Below are 15031 nucleotides of genomic sequence, written 5' to 3' on the forward strand. Positions count from 1 at the left end.
GCTGAGAGTGACTGGTATGAGATGAATCTTCCGGAGACAGAGTCTCTGGCGTACTCTCTGGTGTTACACTTTTCTGCAAGCGAATACTTTCTTCCTCCATTTCTGAAAACTATGAAAAAGCTCAAAGTTTTAATGGTATGTAATTTGGGTTCAGAGAGGGCCACAATAAAAGGTCTAGATGCCTTGCCTTCACTCACACAACTCAGATGTGTTCGCTTGGAGGGGTTGCTTCCACCCGCTATTCCAAAACAGAGAAAAGTAATACAAAACTTGGACAAACTTTCTCTAAGCTTATGCGAAGGGTTTGTAAATATGTCCACATTCAATGACACCAACCTGCAAGAGTTTAACTTGGGCCACTGCAGCGATTTGGAGGAATTGCCCCTTGCCATGTGTCATATGCCCTCTGCTCAGAGATGGTCTGTTACCAACTGCCATCTGGTTAAAAAATTGCCATATAATCTCGGAAATATGAGTTCTCTAAGGATGTTAAGAGTATCAGCATTACCAGGCCTGAAAGAGCTTCCGGTATCAATTGGAAAACTTGGGCAGCTGGAATTTCTAGACATTTCACTGTGCGAGGGCTTGGAAAAACTTCCTGATGAAATAGGTGAGCTCAAGAAGTTGAAAGAGTTTGACATGAGAGAGTGTTATCATTTAAGGGAGTTGCCAGATAGTGTTTGTGGATTAAGCTCCCTCAAACATGTTATCTGCAATGAGAATATTGGGGTCAAGTGGTTACGAGCTAAAGCCTCTTATATCCCTGATCTCAGAATTGAAATTGTGGAACCACAATTCATTTTTCTGACCCTAACGTTTTAGTGTGTATTAAGTTATGAGTGCTCTGTAATTAGGTTAGATGATCATTATTATTTGCATAGTTTATTAGATATTTCTATGTGTTGGATTTTGATATGCAGATGGACAATTGAAAGAGTTCTAGGTGTTGGTTTCTGGGGAAGTATGAGTAGAATTCACTTTGGATTGGCTTGAAGAGTGAATTTTTTCCCGAATCTGTAGCACAACAGTAGCTTCAAGTAATTTCTGTCATCAAGTCTAAATACCAAATGGATTAAACACAAGTATTTTATTTTATGATCCCAGTGTAATTATTTTAAAGCAAAGAGCAAATGTGGAGTTTCTCAAGACATACCTGATAAAGCGAGTTTAGGTGAAACTTAGTGCAATTCAGAAGCCAAAAACGAAATGCAGTTCAAGGAAAATGTAAGAAAAAATGAATACAAAATATCGATTCTTTTTCAACTTACATAAATATGACGGTAGCCTTAGAAATGATTGTTCATGATGGAAACGTTGTTTCATCCATTAAAATGCACAACAAATACTTTCCATCATGTTTCTAGTAACATAGATGACCTACTCTACAAAAAAAATATTTTTGTTGTTCCATAAACTTGATTACCATATTGTTATTGATAATACATTTACAAAGGTGACTAAATCAATTATTATATTATGATTGGTAATAAATTGAAAAAGGTGAATGACTTTCTTGACTAAGCAATGAGTAAATTTAAAAAATTGTACAACAAAGCTACAATGCAGCCAAACCTATTACTCTTATTAAATGTTATGAATAGTGAATGCAACAAATCGACATATATTTGGAAGGATAGTTGTGATGAAACCCCTTGCTTATTCAAATTCAATACATACTCTTCTCATAGTTTTCAAGCCTTTTGGACTATATTTCACTCATAATATTTTTTTAATTCACTTAACAATGATTATCAATTCAATTGACTAAGTATTCTCCCTCTAGCTTAGAAGTGTTGACATCATAACTTCTCCATTCACCTTGGTGTTGTCAACTCAATATCACGACTTATATGCTTATACGAAGTGGAAAGTTTTCAAGATTATGGATATCACTAGACCTAGACCTAAACCTTGATGGGTTCATTCATGATGATCCTACCTACATATTTCCTTTGGAAAAAAAAATGCTTCATAATCTGCACATCAATAATAAAGGGAGTTCATTCTCTCCTCTTACATGAGATCTCTAATCTCACTTTAAACCATTAATATTCATTAGTTGTAAGCTATTAACTTAGTCTAATTATAATAGAATGATATTTATTTTTCATCAAGTGTCGGTGCCATACTAAACATTATCAATCAGTACTATACAAATCTATCAAATACATATCTAGGTCATATCGTTTCATAATCTTCAAATTCTCATAATGATTGACTCTAGTATACATCAAATATTCACACTTGGGGAATGACTCTAACATACATCACATATACACAATGAGTAGTTCTAACATACATCACATAATATAGTGACTAGCTCTAGCATTCATTAGAAATACATAGTGAGTGGTTTATACACACATAAGTAGTATAATAGTGAAAAGCTCAAACAGAAGGGTAGCTAACTAACACTAACCTATAGTGCATCTCAAATAGAAAAGGAATATATGTGCATTACACTATACACCATGGGTCCCACTCTTTTCCTCGTCTTTCTACGCCAATGGGTAGCTAGGAAGAGGATGTGATGCATATCATATTATATTAGGGGTCCATCCTCAACTTAATTTGGCTAATTGTACCAACTAATAATTAGGAAGAGGATTCAATATATCCCATAGTACACTAGGGGTGTATCCCCCATTGCATAGATTTCTATAAGTAGCTAACCAACCTAGCTTGGTGGATTCAAAGGCATCAATTCACAACATTAAAATATGGTTAGTATAATATGGTTATAATGCCATTAAAATAAATCATTTTTACTTATCATGAAATCTACAAACCATTCTTAGATTAAGGAAACTTTGTTCCTAGTTCATAATGGGTATAATTTTTGTCATAGATTTAATCTAAAATTGATATGCCCCTAAGCTTGTAGTGTGTATTGGGTTATGGGTAGTCAACTTGTGGCTACCTTAACTCTTAATTAAGCTATATTATCTATATTATATTGTTATTTAAATATTTAGGTCATCTTAGAGCCTATATAGTGTTATTTAAGTTAGCCTGAGTGATATCCTCGACATAATCTTATATATAGGATTAAGGTTGGTTATTCTCATCATATTGATTATTGCATTCTCATTGAAGACTATTGAAGGACCTCCTTAATGTGGCATATTATTATCAATTATTTGTAGCATATTTCATATTATGTTCTCTTGTGCAAGGTAGTTTATAACAAGTGATATTAGAGCTATGATTTTGGGAAAGGTGGACAAAAACTTAGTTTTTGAGTTTATTAGAATTTCTAATTGATGTTTGAAGATCATATAGGGAAGCTATAGTCGAAAAATCTAGTCTCTATCATCATTATATTGCAAGTTATTGCACTTTTATAATTTTGATAAATTTACCTTCTAGACCATAAAATCAAGGTTATTTTTTTGAATTTTTTACATTTTTGAAAAAGCTCATCAAAATTCATCTTGGGTATATTAATTTTAGCTTTTAAATTGAATCCATCCACATCATGTATTGGTCATATAAAAGATGGGTCAATTGAATTTGATAGAAAGGTTATCTATTGAAAGCATTTTTTCTTAAACCCTAGTGTTAATGGAAGTTCCTAATTTTGACAAAAGTTGAGTTGCATTATAATAGTGGTACAAATATAAAAGAGTTGATGGTAAATATCTAGCATGAAAATTATGTTTTTACTTGTGTGTAAGAGGTGAAGCTAGACAACTGTATGGACCATTGGATGAGTACTTTACTTTTTTTGATAAACTAGAACAAGCTTTCTTACATCTATGGGATCCTAAAGAAGAAGTATAAGAATAGGAGGAAGAAAATGAATACAAGACAAAAGAGGAAGAGTAAAATAAAGAAGAAAAGGAAGAGGAGGAAGAAGAAAAAGAAGATAGAGAAGGAGAAGAAGAAGGCTTAGAGGAAGGAGATAATATAGGTACATTCACTTTAGCTCCAAGAAAGGAGATGATAGAAATACAAATCAAATATGAACACTTTGAGTATAGATTTGGAAATGAGAGTCAAAGAGGAACCCATATCTGCAATTTGAGCCCAAAAGTTTTGGTCTATGGGGCTAGGTGACTTAGTCGTACAGGTGTTAGATGCAGATATTGATAAAAGATTTAAGATCATAATGTTTCTCTAAATATTCTCTTAAAGTTTCATAAAAAAATTCTTGAAAACTTTTCAATGACTACCACTATCTAGGGTTTTCTACTTTTTAAAAATCTAGTCCTCCTTGTCTTAGTCTACATTGCCTAGACCTATATTCGGGTTTTGTTGAACCTGTAACTTACACACGCAAGAGAGGAAAAATTTTGATGGGTTTATATTGGTTTGTCTAGGTCGTGTTTGTGACTAACTCTATAATGATGAATGAAATAAAAAAGAGGATTTTCCCCTGCAAAGCTAGAGACTAGATCTAGAAATTTAAATTATTATACCTTCCTTTATGAATCTCCTTTTCCTTGAAGTCTTCATAAAAAGGTTGATGTTTCTATGTAGGACTTATAAATGTCTTCACATAAATTTGATCATGGATATCATCTTGAATGCTTCAAAATTTGAATACTTGATCTCTTTGTCACTGCCTTAATGATGCTTGATTGTTTTCCTAATATAAATTAAATTGCTCTTGAGGAATTTTAATTGAGAGACATTTCAAATGAGGGGATAAGGATTTATTTTATACCCATCTTCATGAAACATGTTGAGAATTATAAAGAAGACCGATATGAAATTTTGTTTCTCGATCAAAATTTTCTGATGGTTAGAGGGTTTGTATTTGAGCCCATTTGGCTTGGACTCTGGTGCCTAAAGCCCTAGTCCAATCCTTTTGGACTAGACAAAGGTTAGGAAGTCAAAACAAAGTGTAGAAACCATATATTTAGAATTGGTTTGAGCATAGTCTTGTATTAATTAGAGCATACAAGGCAAAAACACTAAAGTGAGGCCCAAGTGAGCATGAAATTTTATGAGGATACAATTTATGACTCTCTCTCTCTCTCTCTCTCTCTCTCTCTCTCTCTCTCTCTCTCTCTCTCTCTCTCTCTCTCTATACACACACATAGATGTATGTATACATACATACATACATACATACATACATACATACATATATATATATATATATATATATATATATATATATATATATATATATATATATATATATATATATATCCCCACACACACACACACTATTGTAAGGGGACTCTTACGAGGGGCACTTATGAAGAGACTTTTGGATGACTTTTGTGTTCATATTCTATATGAAATGGTTTATGGAGTTGTATAAATTACAAATATAATAGAGAAGGCATTGAATTGTATGATTTAGATATTCTTATGTGTTATCATTATTGGTTTCTTATATGTTAAATTGGTACTCTCTCTCTCTCTCTCAATATATAGACACACTATTGTATGGAGACTCTTAAGAGGGGGACTTATGAAGAAAATTTTGGATGACTTTTGTGCTCACACTTTATGTGAAATGGTTTATGGAGATGTATAATTTTACAAAGATAATAGAGAAGGCATTGAATTGTATGATTTAAATGTTCTTGTGTGTTATCATTATTGGTTTCTTATACGTTAAATTGGTAATCACTCTGTCATTATATAAATCATAAGTAATCCATTGAAACATTAATATAAACTATGCAAGTGATATAAATAAACACAATCATTTCTTGGTACCTCAATTTGAATGTGTTGATTTACCCTTATCTCTTCACACCTTGAGATTTATTACACTTATTTTATCATTGTTATAGATTATAAACACTTTATAATACAATTCATCACGAGTTTAAGAACATAATTTCTACTTCTTATGACGAAACTCTCATAATTTATAACGAATTTATTACAAAAATATAAATTAATTTGAAATTATAGCGTCCATAAAAATAAAATTAAAAATCAATCAAATATAACACTTGTGATAAAAGTCATGAAGGTTGATAAAAACAATCCAAATAAATTTATTAGAACATATCTTCCTGATCAATGAAAAGGTCCATACGTCAAAAATGTAAAGATTAACGAAGCTTTTAAAAGAATAAAATTAAATCAATAAAGACGTCCATGAATTCAAATTTTAAAAATTAATGAAGCTTAAAGAAGAATAAAGTTAAATTAAGGTTTCCTCAAAATTGAAACAGATCTCTGAGATGGATAAGGAGAAACTCGTGTATATCGACGAAACTCCTTAAGAATGAAGTAGTTCGAAGTTTGAATTCCTAACCATTTTTTCAATCATTTTCCAACATAGAAAGCACTACGGTTGCTTTCCCCGCATTAAAAGGGAATTTACGTCGAACTTCATTTACGCAATTAGACCGAAAGATTCGAGAATAATCAATCGTCTGTTTGAAGAAAACAAATGTCCAAATTATCATGCTTCCCAGAAGGTGTCCAAATTATCATGCTTCCCAGAAGGTGTCCAAATTAACATGCCTATCACTCTCTATAAATACCACAAGCTCTGCTTCTGAACTCATCGATCAGTGAAATTATAAGCTTCCAATTTTTAAGAATTAGCGAACTTAGGTTGTGAAATTTCAAAAGACAAGTCTGAAATTTCAAAAGGTTTGTAGAGAATTTGTTAATCTATGGCTAGAATTGGAAATGGAGAGGCTAACCAATATTCTTTTCATAATACTTTGCCTGAGAAAACAATAGGGGATTTGAAAGAGCTTTTGTTCCAGAACGACGTCTCCGTTGTTGGTGTTCATTGCATGGGCGGTGGTCGGAAAACGACTTTGGCCTTGGCTTTATGTGATGATCCCCATATCAAAGGTGACATTTGTTTTCCATCATTTTTCTGATGATTTTTCCAGCTTAAGGATTTTGTTGTTCTTTTGCAATTTACTAATAACCCAATTGTTTTTGTGGACATCAGGTTGTTTCAGAAATACAGTTTTCATCACTGTTTCACAATCCCCAAATCTGAAGGGAATTTTAGAGACAATATGGGAGAAGATCTTTGGGAGGAATGTACCTGAGTTTCAGAATGTGGAAGATGCACATATACAGCTTCAGCAACGGCTTTTAAAGCAATCTAAGCCAACTCTGGTGGTGCTAGATGATGTTTGGTCCAGAGCTAATTTGGACAAAATTACTATTTGAATCTCCGGGGTACAAAATCCTTGTCACAACTAGAAACGGTTCTATCGTCCCTAGAAACCCCTATACTCGGCTGTATCAATTGCCATTGTTGAACAAAGAGGATGCTCTCTCACTTTTCTGCTTGTCAGCATTTGGACAGACATCAATTCCAATTACGGCAGATGCAAATCTAGTCATAGAGGTATAGTCTTTTCTTACCAAATGTGAATAAAACTAAAGCTTCTTATCAAATCAAATAAAAATAATATAAGTGAAAGGAAATTATGAGGTTATTTGACGTTTTGCTTTGGTATATTGCAATTATTGGGTGTTCTCATTGTTCTGGTACTTAAAGTACTTTGAAGTTGAAGAAGTACTTAATCCACAAAATAATAGCTCAAATTGTATAATACAATTTCGTTGCTTTTAGATCTTACTGGCCTTCCCTGAACATTCATGAAAATATCGCTATTGTAAATGACAGGTGCAAGCCGAATGCAAGGGTTTACCTCTTGCTCTTAAAGTGGTCGGAAGTTCTTTGTACGGGGAACCTCATGTGGCCTGGGAGAATGCAAAGCAAAAACTTTCCCTGGGAGAATCAATATCCCCATATCACAGCGAGGGCTTTTTAGACGCTTGGAGACCAGTATTGATTGCTTGGATGATGTTTGGAGAGAATGCTTTTTAGACTTCGCCTCATTTCCAGAGGACAAGAAAAGTTGTGCCGATGCACTGCTCAACATTTGGGTTTATGTTCGGAAGATGGAGTGGCAGGATGCCTATACTATATTACTGGAACTTGCAAGAAGAAATCTCCTGAATCTAATAAGCAATCAAGGGTAAATGTCTTTCCTTGCATATAAATTTCCTGTTTTCATTTTTTAGAACATTGGACTGACTTGGTTGTTGAAATTATCAGAACCCAATCAACCATCTCGTACGGATGTGCCTCTGAGCTGTTCTTTTCACAGCATGATGTGATGCGGGACTTAGCCTTGTATTTGGGATGCCAGGACAGTATAGTCCACACAAAGAGATTACTCATGCCCGGGAAGAAGCATTGCCTACCAGGGGAATGGGAATTTTTTAGAGATAGACAATTCAATGCTCAAATTGTCTCTATTCACACAGCTGGGATATTTCACCCAAATACTTAATTAGTGGCAAAATTTGAAGGCTATGTGAACTATTAACAAATACTAAGATTTCTTATGTTCTAATTCAATTGCATATGTGATTTGTCTTATGCAGGTTCTATGGCTGAGAACGAGTGGTATTCGATGAAACTTGCGGAGACAGAGGCTCTGGTGTTACACTTTTCTGCAAGCGAATACTTTCTTCCGCCATTTCTGAAAACTATGAAAAAACTCAAAGTTTTGATAGTATGTAATTTGGGTTCAGAGAGGGCCACAATAAAAGGTCTAGATGCCTTATCTTCACTCCCTCAACTCAGAAGTGTTCGCTTGGAGAGGTTGGTAGCACCCAAACAGATCAAAGCAATACAAAACTTGGACAAGCTTTCTCTAAGCTTATGTGAAGGGTTTGTTAATATGTCCACATTCAAGTACTCCAATGTGCATGAATTTAGCCTGGACCATTGCAGCGATTGGAGGAGTTCCCCCTGCCCTCTGTCATATGCCCTCTGTTCAGACATGGTCTGTTACCAACTGCCATCTGGTTGAGAATTTACCATATAATCTCGGAAATATGTGCTCTCTAAGAATGTTAAGATTATCAGCATTACCAGGCCTCAAAGAGCTTCCGGCATCAATTGGAAAACTTGGTCAGCTGGAATTTCTAGACATTTCACTGTGCGAGGGCTTGGAAAAACTCCCGGAGGAAATAGGTGAGCTCAAGAAATTGAAAGAGTTTGACATGAGAGAGTGTTATCATTTGAGGAGGTTGCCTAGAAGTGTTTGTGGACTAAACTCCCTCAAACATGTTAGCTGCAATGAGAATACTGGGGACAAGTGGTTGCGAGCTAAATCTTGTTCTATCCCTGATCTTAGAGTTGAAATTGTGGAAGCACAATTCACTTTTCTGACCCTAACTTTTTAGTGTATTGAGTTATGGGTATTCTGTAACTAAGCTGTACGATCATTATTATCTGTCTAGTTTATTAGGTGTTTCTAGGTGTTGGATTTTCATGTGCACATGGACAATTGATGGACTCTACTAAAGGGGTTTTTTTTGTTTTGAAGTACAATTCATTTTGGATTGGTTTGAAAATTGAAATAGAATAAGTTGCTTCGAATAGACTATGTGTAATTTTTTGCATCAATGTTTCGGATCACACTCCATGATCCATCATGAGGATTTCTCACTCTGCATGCTCTATAGCTATTCATCTTGATGATCGAGTGTGATCTGAAACATTGATGCAAAAAATTACATATAGTCTATTCCGAAAGTAGCTGATTCTATCTCATGAATTCTGGAAACTTAATGTCTATTATTCAAGATTCCTAAATCTGTACTCCCTATAATATGAATTAAACATAAATGTTCTATTCTATGATCGCTACATCTCCAGTGTAATTATTATAAAGCAAAGAGCAAAAGTTTAGGTGAAACTTTTTGCAATCCAAGGCAATCCTCTATTTATTATAAAACAAAGAACGAATCCGTGGAGTTTCCTTATAAAGCAAGTTTAGGTGAAACTTTTTGCAATCCAAGGCAATCCTCTATATCTTAAACTCCATGCCGTTGCAAATTTTTCTATTAAATATTGACATTGACTCGAAAAGTTATATTTTAATTGATAAAAATATGACATAACTAATTGAGATTAAACAAAGTCACTTGGATTAACTTCAAATGCAACCACGCTATAATGATTGGACAGTGAAAATGAAGTCTAATAAAAACAACGATTGTACTATAGTCGTAGTCCCTACTAAAGTTGGAAGCTCACAAGAAAATATGTTAGTGGCTGACAGAACCGTTGCCATCATCCGCCTCAAGAATAGTAACTGATGTAGAATGAATCAACTGATTGCACACATGAAGTTTCTAGGTTGGTGAATAATGAAATTGTACATATATTTTCATCAGTTATAGGTACAAATTTGATTTTAAATAATTTTCTCAATCCACACAAAGTTCTTTTTCAAAATATCTACCAAAGTTTCAAACATTGTTCAACCATTTGTTGGATAAGTAGTCAAAACAAGAAACTGAACGACAACCGCAAAAAAATATAATAAAATAAAATACCAAATAAATTCTACGACTTCAAAAGAATGATAAAATAAAATGTAAAAAAATTAAGTAATAAAGAACGTAACTAAATATAATATAAATATAAATAAAAATAAAATAATTATATATAAAATAAAAAGGTATGAGACAATTTTGAAGAGCATATATATCAAATTTTTTAAGTAAAATTAAATATATGACACTTGGTCTATTGGTGAAGTTGAATGGCACCAAATGAGCCCACCAAGGATCGAGTCTTGCTGAGTGCAAGACATCCTCAGTCTCCATTGCTCCTATAAACAATAGCTACTCCACAACAATAAGAAAAGATTCTATATTATCTTTTTTTTCATAATTTTAATTTTCCATAAGAACATTGTAACTGCTTAAATTTAAAAAACAACATGGAAACATGAGGTAAGTGTTTAAATTTTTTTTAGTGTGATGTGTGGGACAGGGAGCAGAGCTAGGAATTCAAATGACAGTGGAAGTGGAGAGGGAATAGACGATGCAAATGTCGATGGTATTGATCTTATCCTGCCTTTTGCTTTGCATGTCTAGGTGTAGAAAATGGCTCTCTTGTGGTTGTAGATGTTCCAGGCAAAACCTAGTACCATGGGAAGCAGAGTAATTTTTTAACTTTTAGAAGAAATATTACTTATGTATCCAAGACTCCAAGTGATTCTAGATCTTCATCTCAGCGAAAATATTTATAATTAATTCAATTTAACTTGTGCGGGGATTTTAGACTTGTTGTGCCTATTTAAACATCACACAACAATCATAATTCAATGCAAAGGTGACTGCTTAAACTTTACCCATCAATCACAGTTCATTATGTGTGTGACTATCTTCTAACTTTCCGTATACTTTTCTAGACTCCTCAAAATTTAAATGTCACCTAGTTTGTTCCCCAAACCCTATTTAAATATTATCTATAATTCATAAGATATGTGCATGATAGTCCAGTTGAGATTTCTTGTGTCTTCAATCAAATTTATTTAAACACCATCCAATTTGGTAATTTAAAGAATATTTGATGATGAAATGTGAGCTTGAAGTTGGAACCTCTTTCTTGCAAAAAGCACTAATACTTTGTCTATTAGCTCATAGCCATGAAGAAGTGGTAAATTATATATATATATATATATAGATGGATCAGTAAAGAGCTATAGTTGAGAATATTTAATAGTAATATAAATATAATAAAATGCTAGAAAATATTAGATTAAACTATTAACAATAATGGGATTAAAGCCTCTTGACTTGGTAAAAAATGAAAATTGACAAAGGAAGTGGTTAATTAGTAGAGGAGGGAGAACTTGGAAGGAGGGAAGGATCAACTTCGTTGAGAATGACACAAACATGCTTGTCCCAATCATTTTGCTTTGGTTTGGGGAAGCATTCGATCACATCCTCGAGTTCATCAGCTCAACATGCCCAATTCTCCTTTAAATCTTCTTCCCAATCCAGCAAATGCTCTTTTGAGGTGAATTCTGAGTAGCCATGCAAGCTGAGAAATTTTCTAATCCAATCATCATTCTCTATCTCTGTCTGCTTGAATAGAGCCCAAAGAAAGCTGGCGTTCCTTTCTACCATAAAAATTCTAGCTTTGAAACTTCACTTATTCTCAAAAGACAAAATGGGGAACCTTGGCAGTTGTTTTCCATTCTTATGCTCATGCTAAAATCAATCAGAAAAGGAATGGTCAATTTTTCATCTATGTTCTTGAGGACTTGATATAGACCCCAACAAGTCAACCTTAAACACTTTTCTACATAAAATCTCTCTTTTTTTCTTCAATAACCCAAAATGGAGAAGGGTGGCGAGAAAGACTGCATGAATTTCAGTGTAGACCCTGTATTTATGGTTTGTTCTAAAAAAGAGATCCCCTGAAATCATCTTAACAGCTCTGGAAATAACAAAGTGATTCTTCGTCAAACACACTAAACAAAGTAAGGGACAAAAAGAACATTTTGTCTAATAAATGTGATGCTAAGTTAGAAGATATCTTCCATCTTTTTTGGCTAAACTAACTATAGTATCGACTCAAAGAAGTGAGGAAAAATATAGAAAGGAAGGCTACTAAAAGAGCCTCTGCTAAAAAGAAAAGTTAAACAATAGGCAAAATTTATGTTGGATAATTAAAGTCTTCATAATGAGATTGCAACCACTAATTTTGGAAAACAGTTTGTTGAGGATTAAATGCTTTCAAATACCTAAAGTAGAAATACATGATGAATTTAATAGCTAAATCCTTTCCTTGACATGCAATCTCCGACCAAAGAAGGTGAGAAATTATTTTTGAGTTGTCCTCCCTTGGCATCATGATTAGAGTTGTTGTCTTATCCCCCTTGAAAATGCATCTTTTATTTCTTCTTGATTAAAAGCTAAGAAGTAGTTTTAATATGACCGTTGGTTTCAAGATCCAAATCAATAAAGAATTTGAATTTCAAAAAGAATTTCCAACTCATTTAGGGAGTCGTTGACCTCTATAAACTTTATGATTTGATCAATTTCTCATGATAAATGTCGACACCTCTGTTTGCTAAAAGACATGCCATTACACTGGCTTCTCTATAAACATGGTTAATTGCAAAAGCTTCAAAATCTTTAAGTAGATCTATTGCTTTGCTTAGAAATGAATTGATTCTCCAATTTGGAGTCTTGCTGGACCTAAGAGCATTGATAATAAATGTTGAATATCCTTCAATTTGAATCTTTCTAAGACCAAGTTCTCTGCAAATTTTAAGGCCTTCTATGGCTGCTTGAATATCTGCCACATTATTTGTATCCTTTGTTAGTGATTTAGCTAGCTTAGCAGTAGTTTGATCATCTGAAGAATGTATGATACAACCTACCCTTATTATCCCTGGGTTTCCTCTAGTGACCCCATCAAAATTTAGTTTATACTACCCAACTTTTGGTGGAAGCCATTCTACTTTCTTTCTTTACGTAATTGTCTCCTTTCCCCCCTTCCCAATGAAGGGAGGGATCTTTAGCCCATACCAATTTTATCTCATCTTACTATCCCAACAAGAGAATTGAATATTTTTTTATTGTTGATATGAAAGTCCACTATTTATTACTTCCACTATAGCAACTTCCAATTTTTTAATAATGCTTTCCCAAGCTAGCTTATCCCCTCTAAAAAATCTTCTATTCCTTTCCTTGCAGATTTCCCATATAGTTATTGAAGGAGAATATATCCATAGAGAGTGGAAAAGACTTGAAGAATAAATATTAGGACAACTTTTGAAAACACTCAAATGGGCATTAGGCAAGGCTGAAAACCATCCTAATTTGGCACAAAGCCATTGCCAACACTTAGATGGGAAGATACAGGAGAAAAGAATGTGGTTAATGGATTCTTCTTTCAGCTCACATAAGACACATTTTGAAGGCCCTAAAACCCCAATCTTTCTAAACCATTCTGCTATTAGAATTCTTCCTTGTAGTGCTGCCCATGCAAAATATCCAGCTTTAGGAAGACATCTTTTGTCCCAACATAATGAAACAAGTATCTCAGTTTTTGCTAAATTTTGTTTTTGGACTATAGCCTTATACCCATCCTTTTAATTGTAGCTCCCTGAATTTACCCCTAGCCAAATGATTGAATCTGAGCCTTCTTTGGTTATTAGAGTTCTCTGTTTCAAAATTTCCTTGATAGTTGTTATTTCTTGCCTATCTTCTTGTAATCCTTTAAAATATTTCCATTTCCAACCTAATGATTGATTCTCCTCATCTTTTACAATGCAATCTTTTAGAAAAAAACCCCATCTATTTTTCAGTATTAACCTTTAGGTTGATTGGACCCAGTTTTGAATCTAGAGCCAGATATCCACCCCGTGAATCTGACCAAAACATTGCTTTTCTCACATCTTTAACATTCCATGAAATATTCTCTGAGATTAATTTTTTGTAAGTTGAAATGAAATTCCATACTCTTGTGCCTTTTGGAAGGTTGAAAATTCAAAAAATTTCTTCCAAACTCATGTCATCCAAGTGTTTTCTTTTGAGAATTCTTACCCATTTCCAATTTGGATCATTATAAATTTTCCACATTAGCCTTGCTCCTAGAGCTTTATTATTCCACAATTGATTTCTTAATCAAAATCCTCTAGAGAATTTGGGCCTATAGACTTTTCCCCATGCTATCAAGGTCATTTTCCTTTCTTTAGCCATTCCTTGCCAAAAGAAGGATCTCATTTTCTTAACTAGTTTGTCATTTGCCCCAATTGAAAGGGATAAACAAGACATGAGATTAATGAGAATAGCTGAAAGGATAGTCTTCAACATGATGGTTCTTCCTACCCAAGAGATTCATTTAGATTTACATGATTCCAATTTCTTATCCATCCCAACTCCCACTGAATTCCACACTTTTGAGGATCTAATACCTTTGTCTATGGGCAAGCCCTATTAAATGCAAGGAAGTTTTCCTTCTTTAATATTGTGATGAGAAAGAATCTAGGATTAAATATTCTTTTTAAAAGTAAAGAAGAAGATCTCGGATTTCTCTTTGTGAATCAACTGACCTGATGCTAAAGCATACATCCTCAAAATTTTCTTAAAATTGATGGCTTCTCTTTTTTCAGCTCTACCAAATAACATTATATCATCTGCAAATTGTTGGTGAGTGATTTCCTTATTGCAATTGTAATCCTTATACATTTAATTCTTCCATCTTGTTGGTATCTATGAAAGGCTCTACCCAATGATTCAACAAGAATAATGA

The 15031-nt window shown here is 33.7% G+C and overlaps 1 protein-coding gene and 1 pseudogene across 1 annotated transcript; both read left to right on the forward strand.

Moving 5' to 3' along the window:
* The first annotated feature begins 21 nt into the window (after nt 1-21).
* On the forward strand, nt 22-822 carry LOC131874949 (probable disease resistance protein At4g33300). The gene has a single exon (XM_059218915.1). It carries the CDS (start codon nt 22-24, stop codon nt 820-822), a length of 801 nt encoding a protein of 266 aa, XP_059074898.1.
* A 5900-nt stretch (nt 823-6722) lies between these two features.
* On the forward strand, nt 6723-9150 carry LOC131874950 (probable disease resistance protein At4g33300; annotated as a pseudogene).
* Nucleotides 9151-15031: the final 5881 nt, after the last annotated feature.

This window comes from Cryptomeria japonica, chromosome 4 (genome assembly GCF_030272615.1).
Source record: "Cryptomeria japonica chromosome 4, Sugi_1.0, whole genome shotgun sequence".
Taxonomy (NCBI): Eukaryota; Viridiplantae; Streptophyta; class Pinopsida; order Cupressales; family Cupressaceae; genus Cryptomeria; species Cryptomeria japonica.